Source organism: Acomys russatus, unplaced genomic scaffold (assembly GCF_903995435.1).
Source record: "Acomys russatus unplaced genomic scaffold, mAcoRus1.1, whole genome shotgun sequence".
Taxonomy (NCBI): domain Eukaryota; kingdom Metazoa; phylum Chordata; class Mammalia; order Rodentia; family Muridae; genus Acomys; species Acomys russatus.
The window spans coordinates 113476-131162 of record NW_026131772.1 but is presented as its reverse complement, the minus strand read 5'-3'; the positions used below and the strand labels follow the sequence as shown (position 1 = coordinate 131162).

The 17687-nt window shown below is 33.6% G+C and overlaps 1 protein-coding gene and 1 pseudogene across 1 annotated transcript; one reads left to right on the top strand and one right to left on the bottom strand.

Moving 5' to 3' along the window:
- The window catches only part of LOC127186461 (zinc finger protein 658B-like), a 37611-nt pseudogene extending 21079 nt beyond the window's left edge, over nucleotides 1-16532 (bottom strand).
- LOC127186465 (zinc finger protein 665-like) lies at nucleotides 116-1819 on the top strand. The gene is given in 2 exon segments (XM_051142820.1): nucleotides 116-1467; nucleotides 1732-1819. Coding segments are annotated over 2 exon segments (1440 nt in total).
- Nucleotides 16533-17687: the final 1155 nt, after the last annotated feature.

Below are 17687 nucleotides of genomic sequence, written 5' to 3'. Positions count from 1 at the left end.
CACAATTGGAGGCTCCTCAAAAAAAAGTTCACAACAAATTTTGAAATACAATTCAATTCTGCACAGAAATAGGAAAATATTAAGTAGTGGCCCTAAAGGTCAACACAGAATACATATGGAATTTTATAAATGTAAACTGTGTGGAAAATCATTTGCCAAGTCCTCAACACTTCAAGTTCATCAAAGAATCCACAGGGGAGACAAAACTTATAAATGCATTAAGAGCAAGAAATCATTTACACAGTCCTCAAAACATCAAGCTCACCACAGCATTAATACTGGGCAAAAATGTAACAAATATAATAAAAGTGGGGAATCATTTACCTCATCCTCTGCTCTCCAGGATCATCAAAGCATTCATTCTCAAGAATATCCTTACAAATGTAGTGAGTGTGGGAAATCCTTTATGAACTCCTCAAGTCTTCATGTTCACTACAGAATCCACACCAGAGATAAACATTACAAATGTAATGAGTGTGGGAAATACTTTTCCCGGTACTCAAATCTCCAAGTTCATCAAAGAATCCATACTGGAGAAAAACCTTTCAAGTGTAATGAATGTGGGAAATCTTTTACCCAGTACTCAAGTCTGCAATGTCATCAAAGAATTCATACTGGAGACAAACCATATAAATGTAACATCTGTGAGAAATCCTTTAGAGTGTCCTCAACACTAAAAGTTCATCAAAGAATCCACACCGGAGAAAAACCTTACAAATGTAGTGAGTGTGGGAAATTCTTTACACAGTACTCAAATATACAAGTTCATCAAAGAATCCATACTGGAGAAAAACCTTTCAAGTGTAATGAATGTGGGAAATCTTTTACCCAGTACTCAAGTCTGCAATGTCATCAAAGAATTCATACTGGAGACAAACCATATAAATGTAATAACTGTGGGAAATCCTTTAGACTGTCCTCAACACTAAAAGGTCATCGAAGAATCCACACTGGAGAAAAACCTTACACATGTAGCAATTGTGGGAAATCCTTTACCCAGTACTCAACATTCCAAGTTCATCAAGGTATTCATACTGGAGAAAAACCTTTCAAGTGTAATGAATGTGGGAAATCTTTTACCCGGTATTCAAATCTCAAAGGTCATCAAAGAATTCATACTGGAGACAAACCATATAAATGTAATAACTGTGAGAAATCTTTTAGCAAAGGTCATTAAAGAATCCACACCGGAGAAAAACCTTACAAATGCAGTGAGTGTGGGAAATCCTTTACCCAGTACTCAAATCTCCATGTTCATAGAGGAATCCGTACTGGAGAAAAACCTTTCAAGTGTAATGATTGTGGGAAATCATTTACCCAGTACTCAAGTCTCCAATATCATCAAATAATCCATACTGGAGATAAACCATATAAGTATAATAAGTGTGAGAAATTATTTACATTATCTTCCACACTTAAATTTCATCAAAGAATCCATACTTGAGAAAAACTTTACTAATGTAATGAGTGTGTGAATTCATTTACACAGTACCCAACTCTCCAATGTCATCAAAGAATCCATACTTGATTCAAACTATATAAATATGATCATTGTTGGAAATCATTTACACAGAAATCAAAGATTCAAGCTCACCAGATTTTATACTGAAGAAAACCTTGCAAATGTAATGAATGTGGAAAAAATCTTTACCATGTCATCACTACAGATTCACTACACCACTACCAGGTTCACTACAGAACCCACACTCTATATAAACATTAAAAATATAGAGACTGTGGGAGGTGTTTTACTTGGTCCGCAAATCTCCATGTTCATCAAGGAATCCATACTGGAAATCAGCCTTATAAGTGTAAGTAATAGAGGAAACACTTTTGGAAGTCCTCAACTCTTCAACCTTACCACAGAGTAAATACTTGAGACATACCTTATTAATATAAAGAATGGAATTCCTTTACCCAGAAATCATATCTTCAAAGACTACAGAGCATACAAACTGGAGACAAACCTTATAAATGTGAATAATGTGGCAAATATTTTACTTAAACTCAAACTTTAGAGCACAAAGAAGTTTCATATAAGAGTCTAACTGGAAAGGTGATTACTGTCCCAGTGTTCATTGGAGAAACATGGTTTTTAAATGAGAAAAATAGTTGTAAGTATTTAAACAATATTGAAATCTTATTCATTATCAGATAACCCTTATCAGGAATTTTAATACTTGGAATGAGTTGGAAATACTTTGCCCAGAAATACAGCTTATATTTATTGTTTTATTTCAAAAATAAATAGGAAAAATGCTTTGTACAGTTTTAATATGTTGTCATTGAATAGTAATACAATAGAATTCATGTCAAAACTGATTAAAGAAATGATTTTCTAAAATATAAGGATTTAAGGCAGGATAATATTACTAATATCTATCCTAATGTTATCTCTTACATAATGTTCTGTCTAGTTTAGTATGGTAGAATACTGACATTTGTAAGATATATTCTATATGAAGATAATTGTGCTGAAGTATTTGGGCTTTTTATAGAGTATACATTATAGATACTTTAAAACTGAAATTAATCAGTATTTTATCACAATTACTAATAAATATATTACCATTGTGTTCTATTGATTGTATATTGCTGTGATTAATATTCATTATATGTTGGGGTGTTCTTGTTCATATTATTCATTCTACAGAGAATAATTTAAATATGTCACAAAAGACATATTTGAACCTTTAGAAAAATTGTAAGACAACTATTTGGAAGAGAATATATGAGGATCAGAGGAAACAGTGAGAGTACTAAAATGGGAGTGTATGTGTTTTGTGGAAAAATCATGCCATTTGGATCCATTGTGGGTAGGTAGAATTCAGGCTTTACAGAAACAATTCTTTATATGGTCCATATGTTGATGTTCATAGTGTATGTGAAATATTGTCAAACTTTGCATTCTTTCTCATAGACATTTGATCTAAAATATTGTTTTCCTAAAGAACCTGCAGCTATGAAGATGAGTTAAATGTGCCTCAGCCATACTCATACATAATTAGCCAATCTTTTAGCAAATGCTAAGTCTGATCATATGTAATCGGGACGTGGTGGATGTGTTCTCTAGGGCTTTTTTTCCTGACCAAATTCAAACCAAAAATTACCTCAAAAATGTTATCTAAATGTCTATACATAGCGTTATTGAGATATTGCAGTATATATAATTTAAACATGTAAAGTATATTATGAATGCATTATTAATGGGTGCTTAATATTATAAGTTAGCAGGCTGTATTTACTTTAAATTACACATTTTGTGATTCAATAAAATAAATCTTTCAAGCTTCATATTTAATTCCAAATATATTAAGGTATTATTTATGATTCAACAGATGACTTAATATTTTTATATGGGTACAGATAATACATATCTTGTAATAATATTCAAATTCAGATGACATAAATTCATATGAGATGTTTGTTCAACTCAAGTACAGACAAAAATTGCTGCTAAACATAGCCATAGAGGATGAAATGTTGATTTTCATGCTATAACCATTGCCTTGGAAAGTAACCTTCATCTAGCACTATATCCCATGATATGGTAGCTGATGGTACAACCTGGAAGCTATAAATAAGTTGTTTAATATTTTTATCGATTATTTCCTGACGCCGAGAAATTTAACATTAGATTGAGAAATTGAAGTCCTCGGAAGTATTCTCAAGAGGATGGATTTTCCTCTAGGTACCAATTTTCAACGAAGTTTTAAGCCAATGCTTACAATAGACCTTTGTGGAAGAAGCAGGTGTTTGTCTGTACTATGGAAGCTGTCCTGCTTCATGTATCTGTCTTCTACATTATGGAGGATCAACAGCATCAGTGTCAGCAAGAAGGACTGATTGAATGGTGGGTCACTGGTAAGCCTGAGTTGAAGGTGTTGTCAGAAGTTCTTTCAGCAATTTTCAGGTTAGGATATTACAGATGATTAGAGATTGGACTGAGTTGCTGCCTCAGTTTATATTCTGTGGACCTGGCCTCTATTCCAGCTATGAATACAATTCTATACATGTTTTTATATCTACAGTCCCAGAGCATTGATGTGATGCCAATTCCACAAGAGCTGTAACCCAGTCCCTTGAAAATTAGAATCCTATACAAATTTCAACCAGAAGACCACTCCACCCTCTGAATGTTTTAGAACTTCCTCTGGGTAAAATTGGCAAGGATGGTGAATTGTAACTAGGGAGTCTAATGCTAGGCAGTTAAATTTTGTGTTTGGCACAACCATGTTTAAGAAAAACTAACCCTTCCAGGTGAAACACTATCCTGACACAAAATTGTCTTACTGATGCACACAGTGTGTTTCTACAGTTTTAGTTTCAGGGCTTGAAATGAGACAAGCCTTATTATAGTAGTACAAGGTCTGGATTCCTTCTGTCTTTGAATTATATGGGCATTTTAGCACTAGTTACTATGATATAGTTGTGTAAGGCTTTATGGACTACTGAAATTTTGACCTAGTGGACACTAAAAACACCATCTTCAAGTACCAGTTACGCTCATGGTAAGTATGGCTGTAAAGAAGTAGGGGACCAGAAGTCTGCATATGAAAATTAGGAAAATGATGGAAACTGTCCAGGGTCACATTCTTGTCCTCCTTTGTAACAGAAGATCTTATTGTCATGAAGACCCCCTCAGTGGTGCAATATGCTTTCTTTGCTGCCTGAATGCAGCATTAATAATTCTATATATATTGTCCGTGAGATATGTTGTGGTGCTGGTACCACTAGACATTTGTTCTAATGCTTTCATATGTGAATATTGTACAACCCTTGAGTACTTTGTACTCAATCCGAAATAATTCACTGTACCAAGTTCAGAGAACTTTCTATGGTCATAATTGCAAAAGGATAGTAATTTTCCATATTGAATCTTGTGGAATTCAGCTAACTGGGTATTATAATCAGCTGAGGGCCGAGTAAGGAGGGAATATTTAAAAAGTTCTTTTGATTTAATATTTCAACTGTGGCTATTCTAGGTTGAAGAAGTAGGTATTCTTCAACAATGTTAATGCTCAGTAGTACGACTTTTTGTTTCTCTTTTGTCATTAATTTTCTTTTTTTATTTTCTTGGGAGTTGTAAATGGATGATAACCTTTGAGTCAACATATATCATATGTTTATATAAATGAGGCACATAATGGTATTGAGTAGAAGAAATAGAAAATATTGAAAATGTACATAATTTCCTTATTAAAATTTAATTGAAGCACTACAATATGTAAAAACAGAAATTTGTAAAAATTACTGAGTAAAACAACTTCATATTCTCACATACTCATATTTTCTTATAAATTAAACAGAAATAGAAATTACCACCATCCATACCATTAACAACCAATGCAGGGCCAGCATAATGATGGTCCATCTCAGGGCTTCCAAAACAAAGAAACTCAACAGGCTGCAGCAGCTAACAGAGTTGCTCTCATCTTCTTGATTCACTTTCTGTCCCTGCAGACTCAGAGCAGTGCACTATTTGAAGAGAGTCTGTACTGACAAGACATTTAAGGAATTCCTCACTTTATATGATGATCAGTAATTAGAGTTGATCATTGCTAATTATGTTAGTCTGAGGGATTTTAGCATATTCATGAAGAGGTCAGTGTTAAGATATGATTTTACACTACTTATATTATAAACAATGTTCATAATGTGTGTGTACTAGTATGATAAAGTTGGTGAAGCTATATAAAATATTTCACAATATTTTACAGTCAGCAATGGTGACCTATCTTTATGTCTTTTATAATGGAATGGAGGAAGAAATTTGACATCCACATCCCATGTTTCTGTGCCTACTATGTGCATATATTTCTACATGTGCTTTTTAAAACCAATGAGACTACGTTGGTTAATGAGTGAAGATAAGAGAGCTCAGAATAAAATGCAAAGGAATAGAAATATGGGCACAAGGAAATCATAGCATTTAAGCATTCCATACCACAAGAAGAAATAATCATTGAAGTACAAAATGGAGGATACAGGAGATGGGTTAACAATTGAGATGTAATATTAATAAATTAATAAAAATATGTTAAAAAAATAAAGGAAGGTATATGGAGGAGTTAGTTTATAAAATGACACAATTTTTTATCAACTAGAGTCTCTATGTTGGAATTTATGTGGTGACAAAATTCACACTTAACCTGGTTCTGTAATTTTCATTTTAGATAGCCCCCAGTATTTTAAATAAAAGTAATTTTCATTGAAAAAAATTCATTTACATTTCTAAATATACACTACTTAAGAGAGAAAACAAACACATCAAAGTTTAAATTCCAAGAACACAAAAACAAAACAAAACATAGCAAAACTATAAATCAAGGAACTATGAAATGTGTAGTGAGTAGACGAGGTGAATTACTTGAAATCATGCCTGAAAACCTGAGTTCAATCCTTGAAACCTGAATCATAGAAAAAGAGAAACTACTCCAGCAAGCTGTACTCTGAATTTGTGTTATATATATATATATATATATATATATATATATATATATATATATATATATATATATATATATATCATGGTATGTATGTTCACACACAATCACACAAACACACTAATGAAAATAATTTTAAAAACAAAGACAAGTTGTTAAGAAATCTATACAGGCAAAACAATCAGGATAACAGAAACCTTAAAGCTATGAATGAAAGGAAGTAATATATTAAAAGCCCTGAAAATAAATAACAGCCAAATAACAGCAGTTTGTATACACTGTTAATACTGGCAGAAAAGAGAATAGCATGAAATAGCACAATTTACCACCATCAAGAAGAAAGACAGTGAAAGAGGGAAAGAATTCTCAATCACAAGAGAAAATTAAGGATCTGTAAATAAAATAATGGAGGATGACAAAAAGCGATATTCTTAATAACCAGGAGAACATCCAACAAAATTATAGGAATCAGTAATCTCCTTTCCTATATAAAGATCATAAACTCTATCAAGATGGGAAACTTCAGAAATAGTTATACAATTAGCAATATATTCTTAAATGATCAAGGGGTCATTACAAACACCCAGTAGACTGTTATGAAAATAAATAATAATATACTAGAACCTTTGACAAAGAGTAAAGACAAATCAAAATGTTGGATGTTTATGGTTATCAGTGCTTATATTAAAGAGAATTTACTCTTAAGGAATTTTTAAGAATTTATTCTTAGGAAGTCAAATTAAAATAATTGCCTAAGTGTATGTGTTTCATGAAATGAATAAAGAATAGTTCCTTTTTCTTTTTTCTTTTGTTTTTGTAGACAGGCTTTCTCTGTATAGCACTAGCTGTCCTGGAACTCACTTTCTAGACCAGATTAGTTTCAAACTCAAGAGATTTGCCCATCTCTGCCTCCAGAGTGGTGGAAGTAATGGCATGGTACAACTCAGCAGATCAAAAAAAGGAATTTAAAAGTGTATTTGCAGCATGTATAAATATTTTTTGCTGTTTTAAGAATATAAACATGCACATAAACCACAATGAACACAACACTTGTTCTATAGTAGTTTATATTGTCTATTGTCAATGGACCACGGAGTTAGTAAATACCAAGTATCACGTTGCCTGAGAAAATATGTTGGCAAGTCTACTTATCTCCTTCTCATTGAATCAATCAATCAATCAATCAATCAATCAATTCATCAGTATGTTATATACATTCTACAGATTTTGGTTATGATATTACCATGAGTTTAATGTTAATGAATCAACAATATGTATTAACTGAAAATCTACTAAAAACATATTCAGATGTTTTGGTAAATCAGTTGCAAAAAATGCAGAAATATGTATGTATATATACACATACATATACACACACATGTAAGCATGCACATATATATATACACTTACATGTGCAGTACACACACACACACACACACACAAACACACACACACACACATATATATATATATATATATATATATGTACCCTGGTATTTTTTGGAAATATTTAAGTTAAATTCCACCTATAAAATTTCTCAACTTCTGATTAACTCCATTTTATAAAAAACTGCCATGCCATTCAGTAAATTTTTAAAAATACATCTATATTGTCATTCAAAGAAAAGTTAAATCTTAGAACAGATCAACAGTACACAAATTATTTTGTACCATGAGTGTTTATACTTACTTTTGCCAGTTGAGAACACAAAATTCTCTTTGACTTCATCATTGTCAAGACTAAAATTTGAATTTCCAAAACATGTGTGTACTGATCTGTAATTTACATTTCACAGGGGAAGTCAGCCTTTTATATCCCAGGGTCAAGGTAAATCTAGTTTCTTTTTTTAGTTTCAAATTAAAATTGTTATGCTACTTTATCATACGGTATTACAGCTATACTAAGATATTATTCCCTATTCAACATATGTATGTTTTAAAAATAAATCCAATAGTGGAAAACTCTTAGAATCAATACCATCAGAAATAGAGTGAGTAGAACACACCTAGAATTCCAGGTGGCAGCTGGGCATGGTGGTGCACACCTTTAATCCCAGCACTTGGGAGGCAGAGGCAGGCAGATCACTGTGAGTTCAAGGCCAGGCTGGTTTACAAAATGAGTCTAGGACAGCCAAAGCTACACAGAGAAATCTTGTCTTTAAAAACCAAAATAAATAAATAAATAAATAAATAAATAAAATAAAATAAAAAACAAAAACAAAAACAAAACAAAACAAAAACCAAAAACAAACAAAATAAAACAAAACAAACAACAAAAAAATAAATTCCAGGTGGCAAGTTTTAAAAACCAAGGCCTTATATTTAAAACCACAAGGAAGCTCTACCTAAAAGTATCTCATCCTTCCAAATTGCATTGTGCCTATCAGTAATCAAAACATTACTAGCAGTAGACTCAGGAATTACCACATAAAACTTAAGTTACCTACATATATAAAACTCACATGAATTTCAAACCTCCATCCACTCATCGCATCATCTATAAGGATTCTGGTAAAAGATACAACTAAAGCCTTTTGAAAAAACTGCAGACATGCTTCACTTTTAACATCAGGGCCTAACAAAAATTAAAATAATTAAAAAAAAAACCAGATGAAAAACATTTCTCTAGCTATATAAGTGACTACATAATACACATGATTAGAACCTGTTCTGATTCCTAAGCCATAAAGAATATCATGTTTGAAAGAAAACATCATTACTATATAATTCAAAAGAACAGAATTCAGAAGAAAAAAACTGCATAAAAGCATATCAACTCAAATAACTGACACAACTGAAAATGTCTCAAAAACTTACTATATTTAAGATATTTTGATGTTTGATATTTAAACCCAAAGCACTAATTTTACAAAATATGTCTCAATCTGTATAAATGGCTCAGTGGTTAAGAGAACTGACTGCTCTTCCAGAGGTCCTGAGTACAATTCCCAGCAACCACATGGTGGATTACAACCACCTATACTGGGAACTGATGCTTTCTTCAGGCATGCAGGTGTACTTGCAGGTAGAATACTCATATGCATAAAATAAATAATTTGCTAAAATGTGTATCTTTTCTGCATTTAAAAAGGAAATATGAAAACTTGATTTACTAAAAATATACGTGTAGTATTTTCATTAAAGAATTTTAGGGGCTTCCACTATCACATATCCTTGATATGCTGGCATTCTAATTAGTGAAATGGCATGTTTGGGTAATTTGTGGTAAAATAATTTATAAATAAGCTATTTCTCAATGCTGTATACCTAAACATAAGCAAATATACAATGATATAACTATTGAAAAATCACTTTTATATTTTAACATACTCTTTAATATATATCACAATTTAATGTTTATATGAATGAAGCATTAAAAGTACCTTATATTATGGAAAATGCTTGCACCAAAGGTCTCCTTCTTAGAAATATGTAGATAAGCCTAAATTTAAAGCATTCAGATTGTTTTCAGTTTACTTTTAAGCAATGTTAACAGTTTTTTATATGTTTAATATTTCTGTTTTTTTTATTGTTTCTTTTTAGGTACAGGGTTTTTCTGTGTAGCCTTGGCTGTCCTGGACTTTCTTTGTAGACAAGGCTGGCCTCGAACTCACAAAGATCTGCCTGCTGCTTCCTCCCCAGTACTGGGAATAAAAGTGTGCACCCTGCTTGTTTATGTATTTCAACAGGGTTTCTCTGTGTATCCTGGGCTGTCCTGTACTCACTTTGTAGATAAGGCTTGCCTGCCTTTGCCTCCTGAGTACTGGAACTAAGTGGTGTGTGATACAACACTCAGCTTAAAACTCATTTTCAAAATCTACTCTACATTTCTGCCCTCCGTCCATTTTCTACAGGCAGTTTGAAAGCCCATAGTTCAATATTTTAATAGGCCTTCTTAGCTCAATATGATAGCTAACAAAATGTGTAAATGACTACATAGTAAAATTATTTACATGACAAGTTATAGCAGGAAAATTACAGTTATAAAGTAGCAAGGAAAATGAATTTATGTTTTGGGGGTCATCACAACGTAAGGAAATCCATAAAAGCACACTGTGTACATCAGAAAGATAAATTTGTGTCAGGGTAGTGGTTTCCATGGAAAATTTAGTTGGTCTAAAACAAGGTGTACCTCTGGCCTTGTGTTGTGCCAAACACACAAGTTCCCTAGCATAAGTCTGCCAAGTTGTAATTCACTACCTTTGTCAATTTTAACCAGAGGAGTTCTACAACCATCAGAAGGTGCAATGGTCTGATGGTTGAAGTTTGCATAGGATTCTCATTTCCATGGACCTGGGATACAGCTCTTGTGGAATTGGAACCATATCAATGCTCAGGGACTGTACATACATAAAAATGAATAGAAGTACATATTTAGCCAGAATAAATGCCACATCCACAGAATATAAAAAGAGGCAGTTCCTCAGTCCAGTCACCATGTACTTGTAAAATCCAAACCTGAAAATTGCTGAAAGAACTTCTGCTGAAATATCTAACTCAGACTCAAGAATGACCCAAAATTCAATCAGTCTTCCTACTTGATACTGATGCTCTTGATCCCACATATTGTAGAAGACAGATAAATGAAGTAGAACAGCTTCCAAGTCCAGTAAAACACCTATTTTATCAACAAATGCCTACTCTAATCAAGGGCTTAAAATGTTGTTGAAAATTGGTACCTAGTGAAAAATCCATCGTGTTGAGAATACATCTGAGAGCTTGAGAGTCTCAAACTAATGTTAAAATTCTCAGGGGCAAGGAAATCCATGAAACATTAAACATTAAACAGTTTACCTATAGCGTCTAGCTTGTTTTATCAACTATGATATAATGGGACATAGTTCCAGAGTCAGGCTACCTTCTGAGGCATGGATTATGGCTTACAAATCAACATTTCATCAACTATGACAATGTTTTAGAGCAATTTTCATCTGTACTTGGGTTGAACAAATATCTCATATGAACTTAGCTCATTTGAGTTTTAATTATCTTACAGAATATGTACTATTTGTACTCACATAACAATATTAACTCCTCTGTTTTATTCACATTTTAACCTTGATATGATTGAAGTTAAATATAAACCTTACAAAATTTAGTTAATTGGATCATTTAAAGTAAATACAACTTGTTAATTTATAATATTGATGAATCACCTATTAATGAATCCATTCTTAAAATACTCGACATATTTAAATGACTTATACCACAATATCTCAGTAGTTCTATGTATAGACATTAAGATAACATTTTAGAGGTAATTTTTGGTTTACATTTCATCAATAGAATCCCGAGGGTAAACACCCATTGTGTACCAATTACATAGGATCACACTTAGCATTGTTCAGAGACAGGATTATTATGTATAACTAGGGATGAGGCATATTTGCCTCATCTTTGTAGCTACAGATTCTTTAAGGAAGCAATATTTTAGATCCAACTCCTATAAAGGAGAATGTGATGATGGAAAATGTTTCACATACTCTATTAACATAAACATATGAAACAGAGAAATATTTGGCATTTTTAAGCCTTAATCCCATCTTCGCACAATGGATCCAAATGGCAGTGACTTTTCCCCAAAAACACAAACAGTCAGGTCTTACTATACTCAGTGTTTCCTCTGCTCCCCAGATATTCTTTTCTTAATGATGTCTTGTAATTTTTCGACAGGGATCAAATTTGGTTTTTTTTTTTTTTTGAGATATTTTTGTTGGCATTATGAACTGTGGAATTAATGATATGAACAACAACATCACAGACTGTAGTGAATATTAATTACAGCAATGCAGAATTAATAGAACAGAGGTGGAAATATTTTTTAATAATCATGACTAATAAGGGATTAGCTTCAGATTTAAAAGTATCTATAATGTATAATCCATAAAAAGCACAAAGACTACCAACAAAATGATCTTCATATAGAATATATCTTTAATTTGCCAGTATTCTACCATACTAAACTATATAGAACATTACACAATGGGCTAGTCTTAGCATAGATATTTGTACTATTTTCCTGGCTTAAATCCTTACTTTTTTAAAATATTATTTCTTTATTCAGCTTTGACATGAATTCTATACCACCACTAATCAATGGCATCAGATTAAAACAGCATGAAACATTCTTTCTTATTTTATTTTCCAAATAATTATGTAATAAAAATATAAGAAGTATTTTTGAGTAAAATTTTTCCAACTCCTACCAAGTACTAGGATTCCTAGTATGGGTTCTCTGAGAATAGCTAAGATTTCCACATTGTTTAAATACTTACAAGCATTTTCTCATTTAAAAACCATGTTTCTCAAATGAACTCTGGGAGAGTAATTACCTATCAAGTTAGACTCTTATAGGAAATTTCTAGGTGCTCTAAAGTTTCAGCTTGTACTAAAGTAGTGTGTCTCCAGTTTCTCTAAAGTTTCAGCTTGTACTAAAATAGTGTGTCTCCAGGTGGCATGATATGTTGTCTTTGAAGATATGATTTCTGGGGAAAGGACATTCCATTCTTTACATAAATAAGGTATGTCTTGGGTATTTATTCTGTGGTGGGCTTGAAGAGTTTAGAAATTCCAAAACAATTTCCTGTATTACTTAAACCCATAAGGTTGATTTTAGTATGGATTATTTGATGAACATGGAGAGTTGAAGACAAGGTAAAACACTTGCCACAGTCTTTACATTTGTAATGTTTATTTTCAGTGAGGTTTCTGTAGTGAACTTGATGACTTGATGAGTTGGTAAAGACTTTCCCACACTCATTATATTGTTAAGTTTTTGTGAGGTATGGATTTTTTATGAACTTGGAAAGGAGAGGATGAAGAATTTTCCACATTCACTACATTTGTAAGGTTTGTCCCAAGTATGAATTCAGTGGGGAGCTTGAAATTATGAGTACTATGTAAATGATTTAACATATTGGATAAAGGATTTCCCAAACTCATTACAGTTTTAAGGTTTTTCTCGAGTATGAATTCTTTGATGAACATTAAGATTTGATGATCTTGTAAATGATTTCTCAAAGTTATTACATTTATATGGTTTGTCTCCTGTATGAATTCTTTGATGAACTTGGAAATTTGAGTACTGGGTAAAAGATTTCCCACACTCATTACATTTGTAAGGTTTATCTCCAGTATGGATTCTTTGATGATATTGGAGAGTTGAAGATTGAGTAAAGGATTTTCCACACTCATTACATTTGTAAGGTTTATCTCCAGTATGGATTCTTTGATGATACTGCAGAGTTGAAGACTGAGTAAAGGATTTCCTACATTCATTACATTTGTAAGGTTTATCTCCACTATGGATTCTTTGATGACATTGGAGAGTTGAAGAGCGAGTAAAGGAATTCCCACATTCCTTACATTTGTATGGCTTATCTCCAGTATGCATTCTTTGATGACATTGGAGAGGTGAAGAATGAGTAAAGGATTTCCCACACTGATTACATTTGTAAAGTTTATCTCCAGTATGGATACTTTGATGAACTTGGAGAGTTTAAGAGTGAGTAAAGGATTTCCTACACTCACTACATTTATAAGGTTTTTCTCCAGTATGGATTCTTTGATGAACTTGGAGATTTGAGTACCGGTAAATGTATTTCCCACACTCATTACATTTGTAATGTTTATCTCTGGTGTGGATTCTGTAGTGAACATGAAGACTTGAGGATTTGGCAAAGGATTTCCCACATTCACTACATTTGTAAAGATATTCTTGAGAATGAATACTTTGATGAACCTGGAAAACAGAGGATGAGGTAAATGTTTCTTCACATTCATTACATTTTTGACATTTTTGTCCAGTAGTAATGCTGTGTTGAGCTTGATGTTTTGATGACTGTGTAAGTGATTTCTTCCTCTTAGCACATTTATAAGTGTTATCTCCACAGTGGATTCTTTGATGAAGTTGAAGTTTTCAGGAATTGGTAAATGATTTTCCACACAGATTACATTTATAGAATTTGCATCCCAAATGTATTCTGTGTTGACCTTTACGTTCCCTACTTAATATTTTCCCATTTCTGTGCACAATAGACTTGTATTCCAAAACTTGTTGTGAACCTTTTCCCTGTGGAGCCTCCAATTGTGAAATTATGAGTGGTACAGACTGAGTTCTCTCAGCATAAGCCAGAGCTTCCTGATCTTTTGTTTCAGAAATGAAACACACGTATTTTTCACACAGATCATTTCCATAATGACATGATTTATGAACGCCCCTGTCCTGTGAATATTCCCAGAACTTCTTTCTCTCCAGCTCTGAAAGGCCATTACAAACAAATATTTTTGGTATTTCTTTAAGGAAAGAATCTTGTGTACACTTCTTTGGGAATTGCTTCTTGGTATGGTAAGAAGACAAAACTGAAAGAAATGAAAACAAATCACTATATGATATTTCAGATGCATATTAATATAATATAGATATATTACATAAAACGGCATCAAACTGTGGATCATAGCAAAATGGTACAACACAGAACTGCAGCAATTTTTTTCAAGGAAACAAATGTCCTGATCATAATGGATGTTAGAAGATATCTCATTAAACTATCATATATTATGTAATATATATTAATGTCTTCATTAAATATTGATTGGAAGAAGAACTACACTATGATGCACGTATCAGGATACAGGGGTTCTGCGCGATCTATGGCACCAACCAAGGACAACATGTGCATGCATCATCAAACTCCTACCTAGACCAAGCCTAGGGACAGAATATTCTCCATTGTTAAGTAGAGACTGGGGACTGACTTTCACACGAACTCTGGTGCCGCTTATTTGGCCATGCACCCTAGATGTGGAGGCCCGATGGCACTCAGAGGAAGGATAGTAGACTACCAGGAAGAAACTTGATAACCTAGCATCTTATTCAAGGAGTGGAGGTCCCCATCAGACACAGTCATAGGAAAGGGGAATGGGAAGAAAGTGGGTGGGAGGGAGGAATGGGATGATGCACGGGATGGGATAGCAATTGAGATACAATATGAAGGATTTTATTTTTCAATAAAAAAGCAAACATTGCAAAAAATTTATTAATTGGAACAGATAATGTCAAACAAAATTGTTGTAACTATCACACATGAATAGAAACCTACTCTTCACTGTGACACTCAATTAACAGTATGTACACCAATCATTTTCCAAATACATGAACGAATGAATGATAGAAATGAGCAACTACAATATTATTTCAGTTTTTTCTCTGAATGCAAGATTTATTAATGATTTTAAAATCAAAGAGTATATTAATAAGAACACAAGAGAAAACATGATAAAAATTTTAGTGTATCATGTAAAATCCATGCCCAGTACATGAAAATAAAGGGTTTAAAATTTTCACAAACTTTAAGGATTATTCACTAAGAATAATAAGTTGTTTAGAAACCAAAGAATTCTTTCCCTCCAGAGGATCACTCAGGTAACATTCTATGGTCCCTACTCTCATTCACAAGCTAAAAACATGTTTTACTTAGAATTTGCTTCTATCTCTTCATGTTTGTGTTTTGTGTGTGTGTGTGTGTGTGTGTGTGTGTGTGTGTGTGTGTGTGCAGATATATAGATATGTGTACTTACAAATACATAAAAAGTCCTCTGTATATGTTCTTCTATTTTATCATTGTATATTGTTTCACATATGAACACTATTTATTTGAAAATCCATACTGGAGGATGAAATGTAATATAATGGGAGAAATGGGGAATAGTTTCTCAACTGGAAGGGAACAAAAGAAAAATATAAAAGAACAAATATTTTTGAAAAATATTTAAAAGGTAGCACTCAAAGATTTTGCTACAAGGCATGCAGGGTATGTGAGTAGCATGGATGGAGATAGTGGACCAAGCGAGTAGCCAAGTTGTGGACTACAATTTCTGAAAACCAGGGACATTGTTTGAGCCTCTGGCCTGCAGTTGTTCTTTTCTTAATGTTAATACCTGCTGGACAATAGAAGTAGACAGGGTCTTGTTGCAAAATGGATGCCTCCAGCAGGCATAGAGTCTGCAAATCAGGAGCTCAGTAAGTGCAGAGCTCGCAGTTGGCTGCTCAGTGGACTCTAAGCCAAAATGCAGGCAATGTATCATGTTCCCTAGAGAAACAAGGGGATCCAAGGTGCAAGAAGAAACAGTTCTATGCTCTGACCTTCTGAATACTCCTGAAATCCTGAGAAACAGACCAGCCTATTTTTCGCAGTACTAATAGCCATCTTGAAGAGACCTGCCAGATCTGAGAATCACACATGTCAGACCCTTATCTCAATCACCTGACTATAGGTCAAACTGGAAATCAGCATGATGTGAAATGATACAGGCTATTGGAGGAGATCCGGATCCCAGTGTATGACCAATGGCTCCTCCTGCATGCTCTGGAAGCCCTGAGATATCCAGGAACAACCAACCAAAGCAAGGAACAACCAGATGGCTAAAGGGCAGCAAAAGATATGGCAATATGGCACCAACACAAGTCAACTACCCTAATACAACATGCCCTGGACATACAAATACAACTGAAACTCAGGAATGGCCTTAAATCTATGTTTCTGAATATGACAGAGACCTTTCAAAAAGGTATAAATAAATCCATACAAGAAATATAGGCCCTCTCTATATATGTAACAGTTGTACATCTAGGTCTTCCATGTAGCCTCTTTTTTTTTTTTACATTTTTTATTAATTTATTCATATTACATCTAGATTGTTAGCCCTTCCCCTGTTTCCTCGCATTCTTCCCTCCCTCCCACTTCCCCCTTCTCCCATCCCCTATCTCTGTGATTGAGGGAGACCTCCTCTCCCTATATATGCTCTTAGAATATCTAGTCTCTTCTTGGTAAATTGCTATCCTTCCTCTGAGTGCCTCCAGGCCTCCCCATCCACCGGACATTATCAGAGAAGGGGCACCAGGGTTCGTGTGAGAGTCAGATCTCACTCTCAACTCAACGTTGGAGAATATCATGTTAGTCGGCTAGGTCTTGGAAGGGGTTCCACGTTTAATGCCTATATGCTCCTTGGCTGGTACCTTAGTTTGAGGAGGACCCCAGGACCCAGATCTGCTAGTCATAAAGTTCTTCTTGTAGGTTTCCAGGACCCTGTGGGTCCTACTATTTCCCTATTCTTCCATGCTACTTTCACCTAAAGTCTCAATAGAATGTCCTCTCCTCTGACCCACTTTCTTGGAAAGTAAAATTTTTCATGGTACGTATCCCTTGGGCTAGTGTTTTGATATAAGTGAGTTTTTACCGT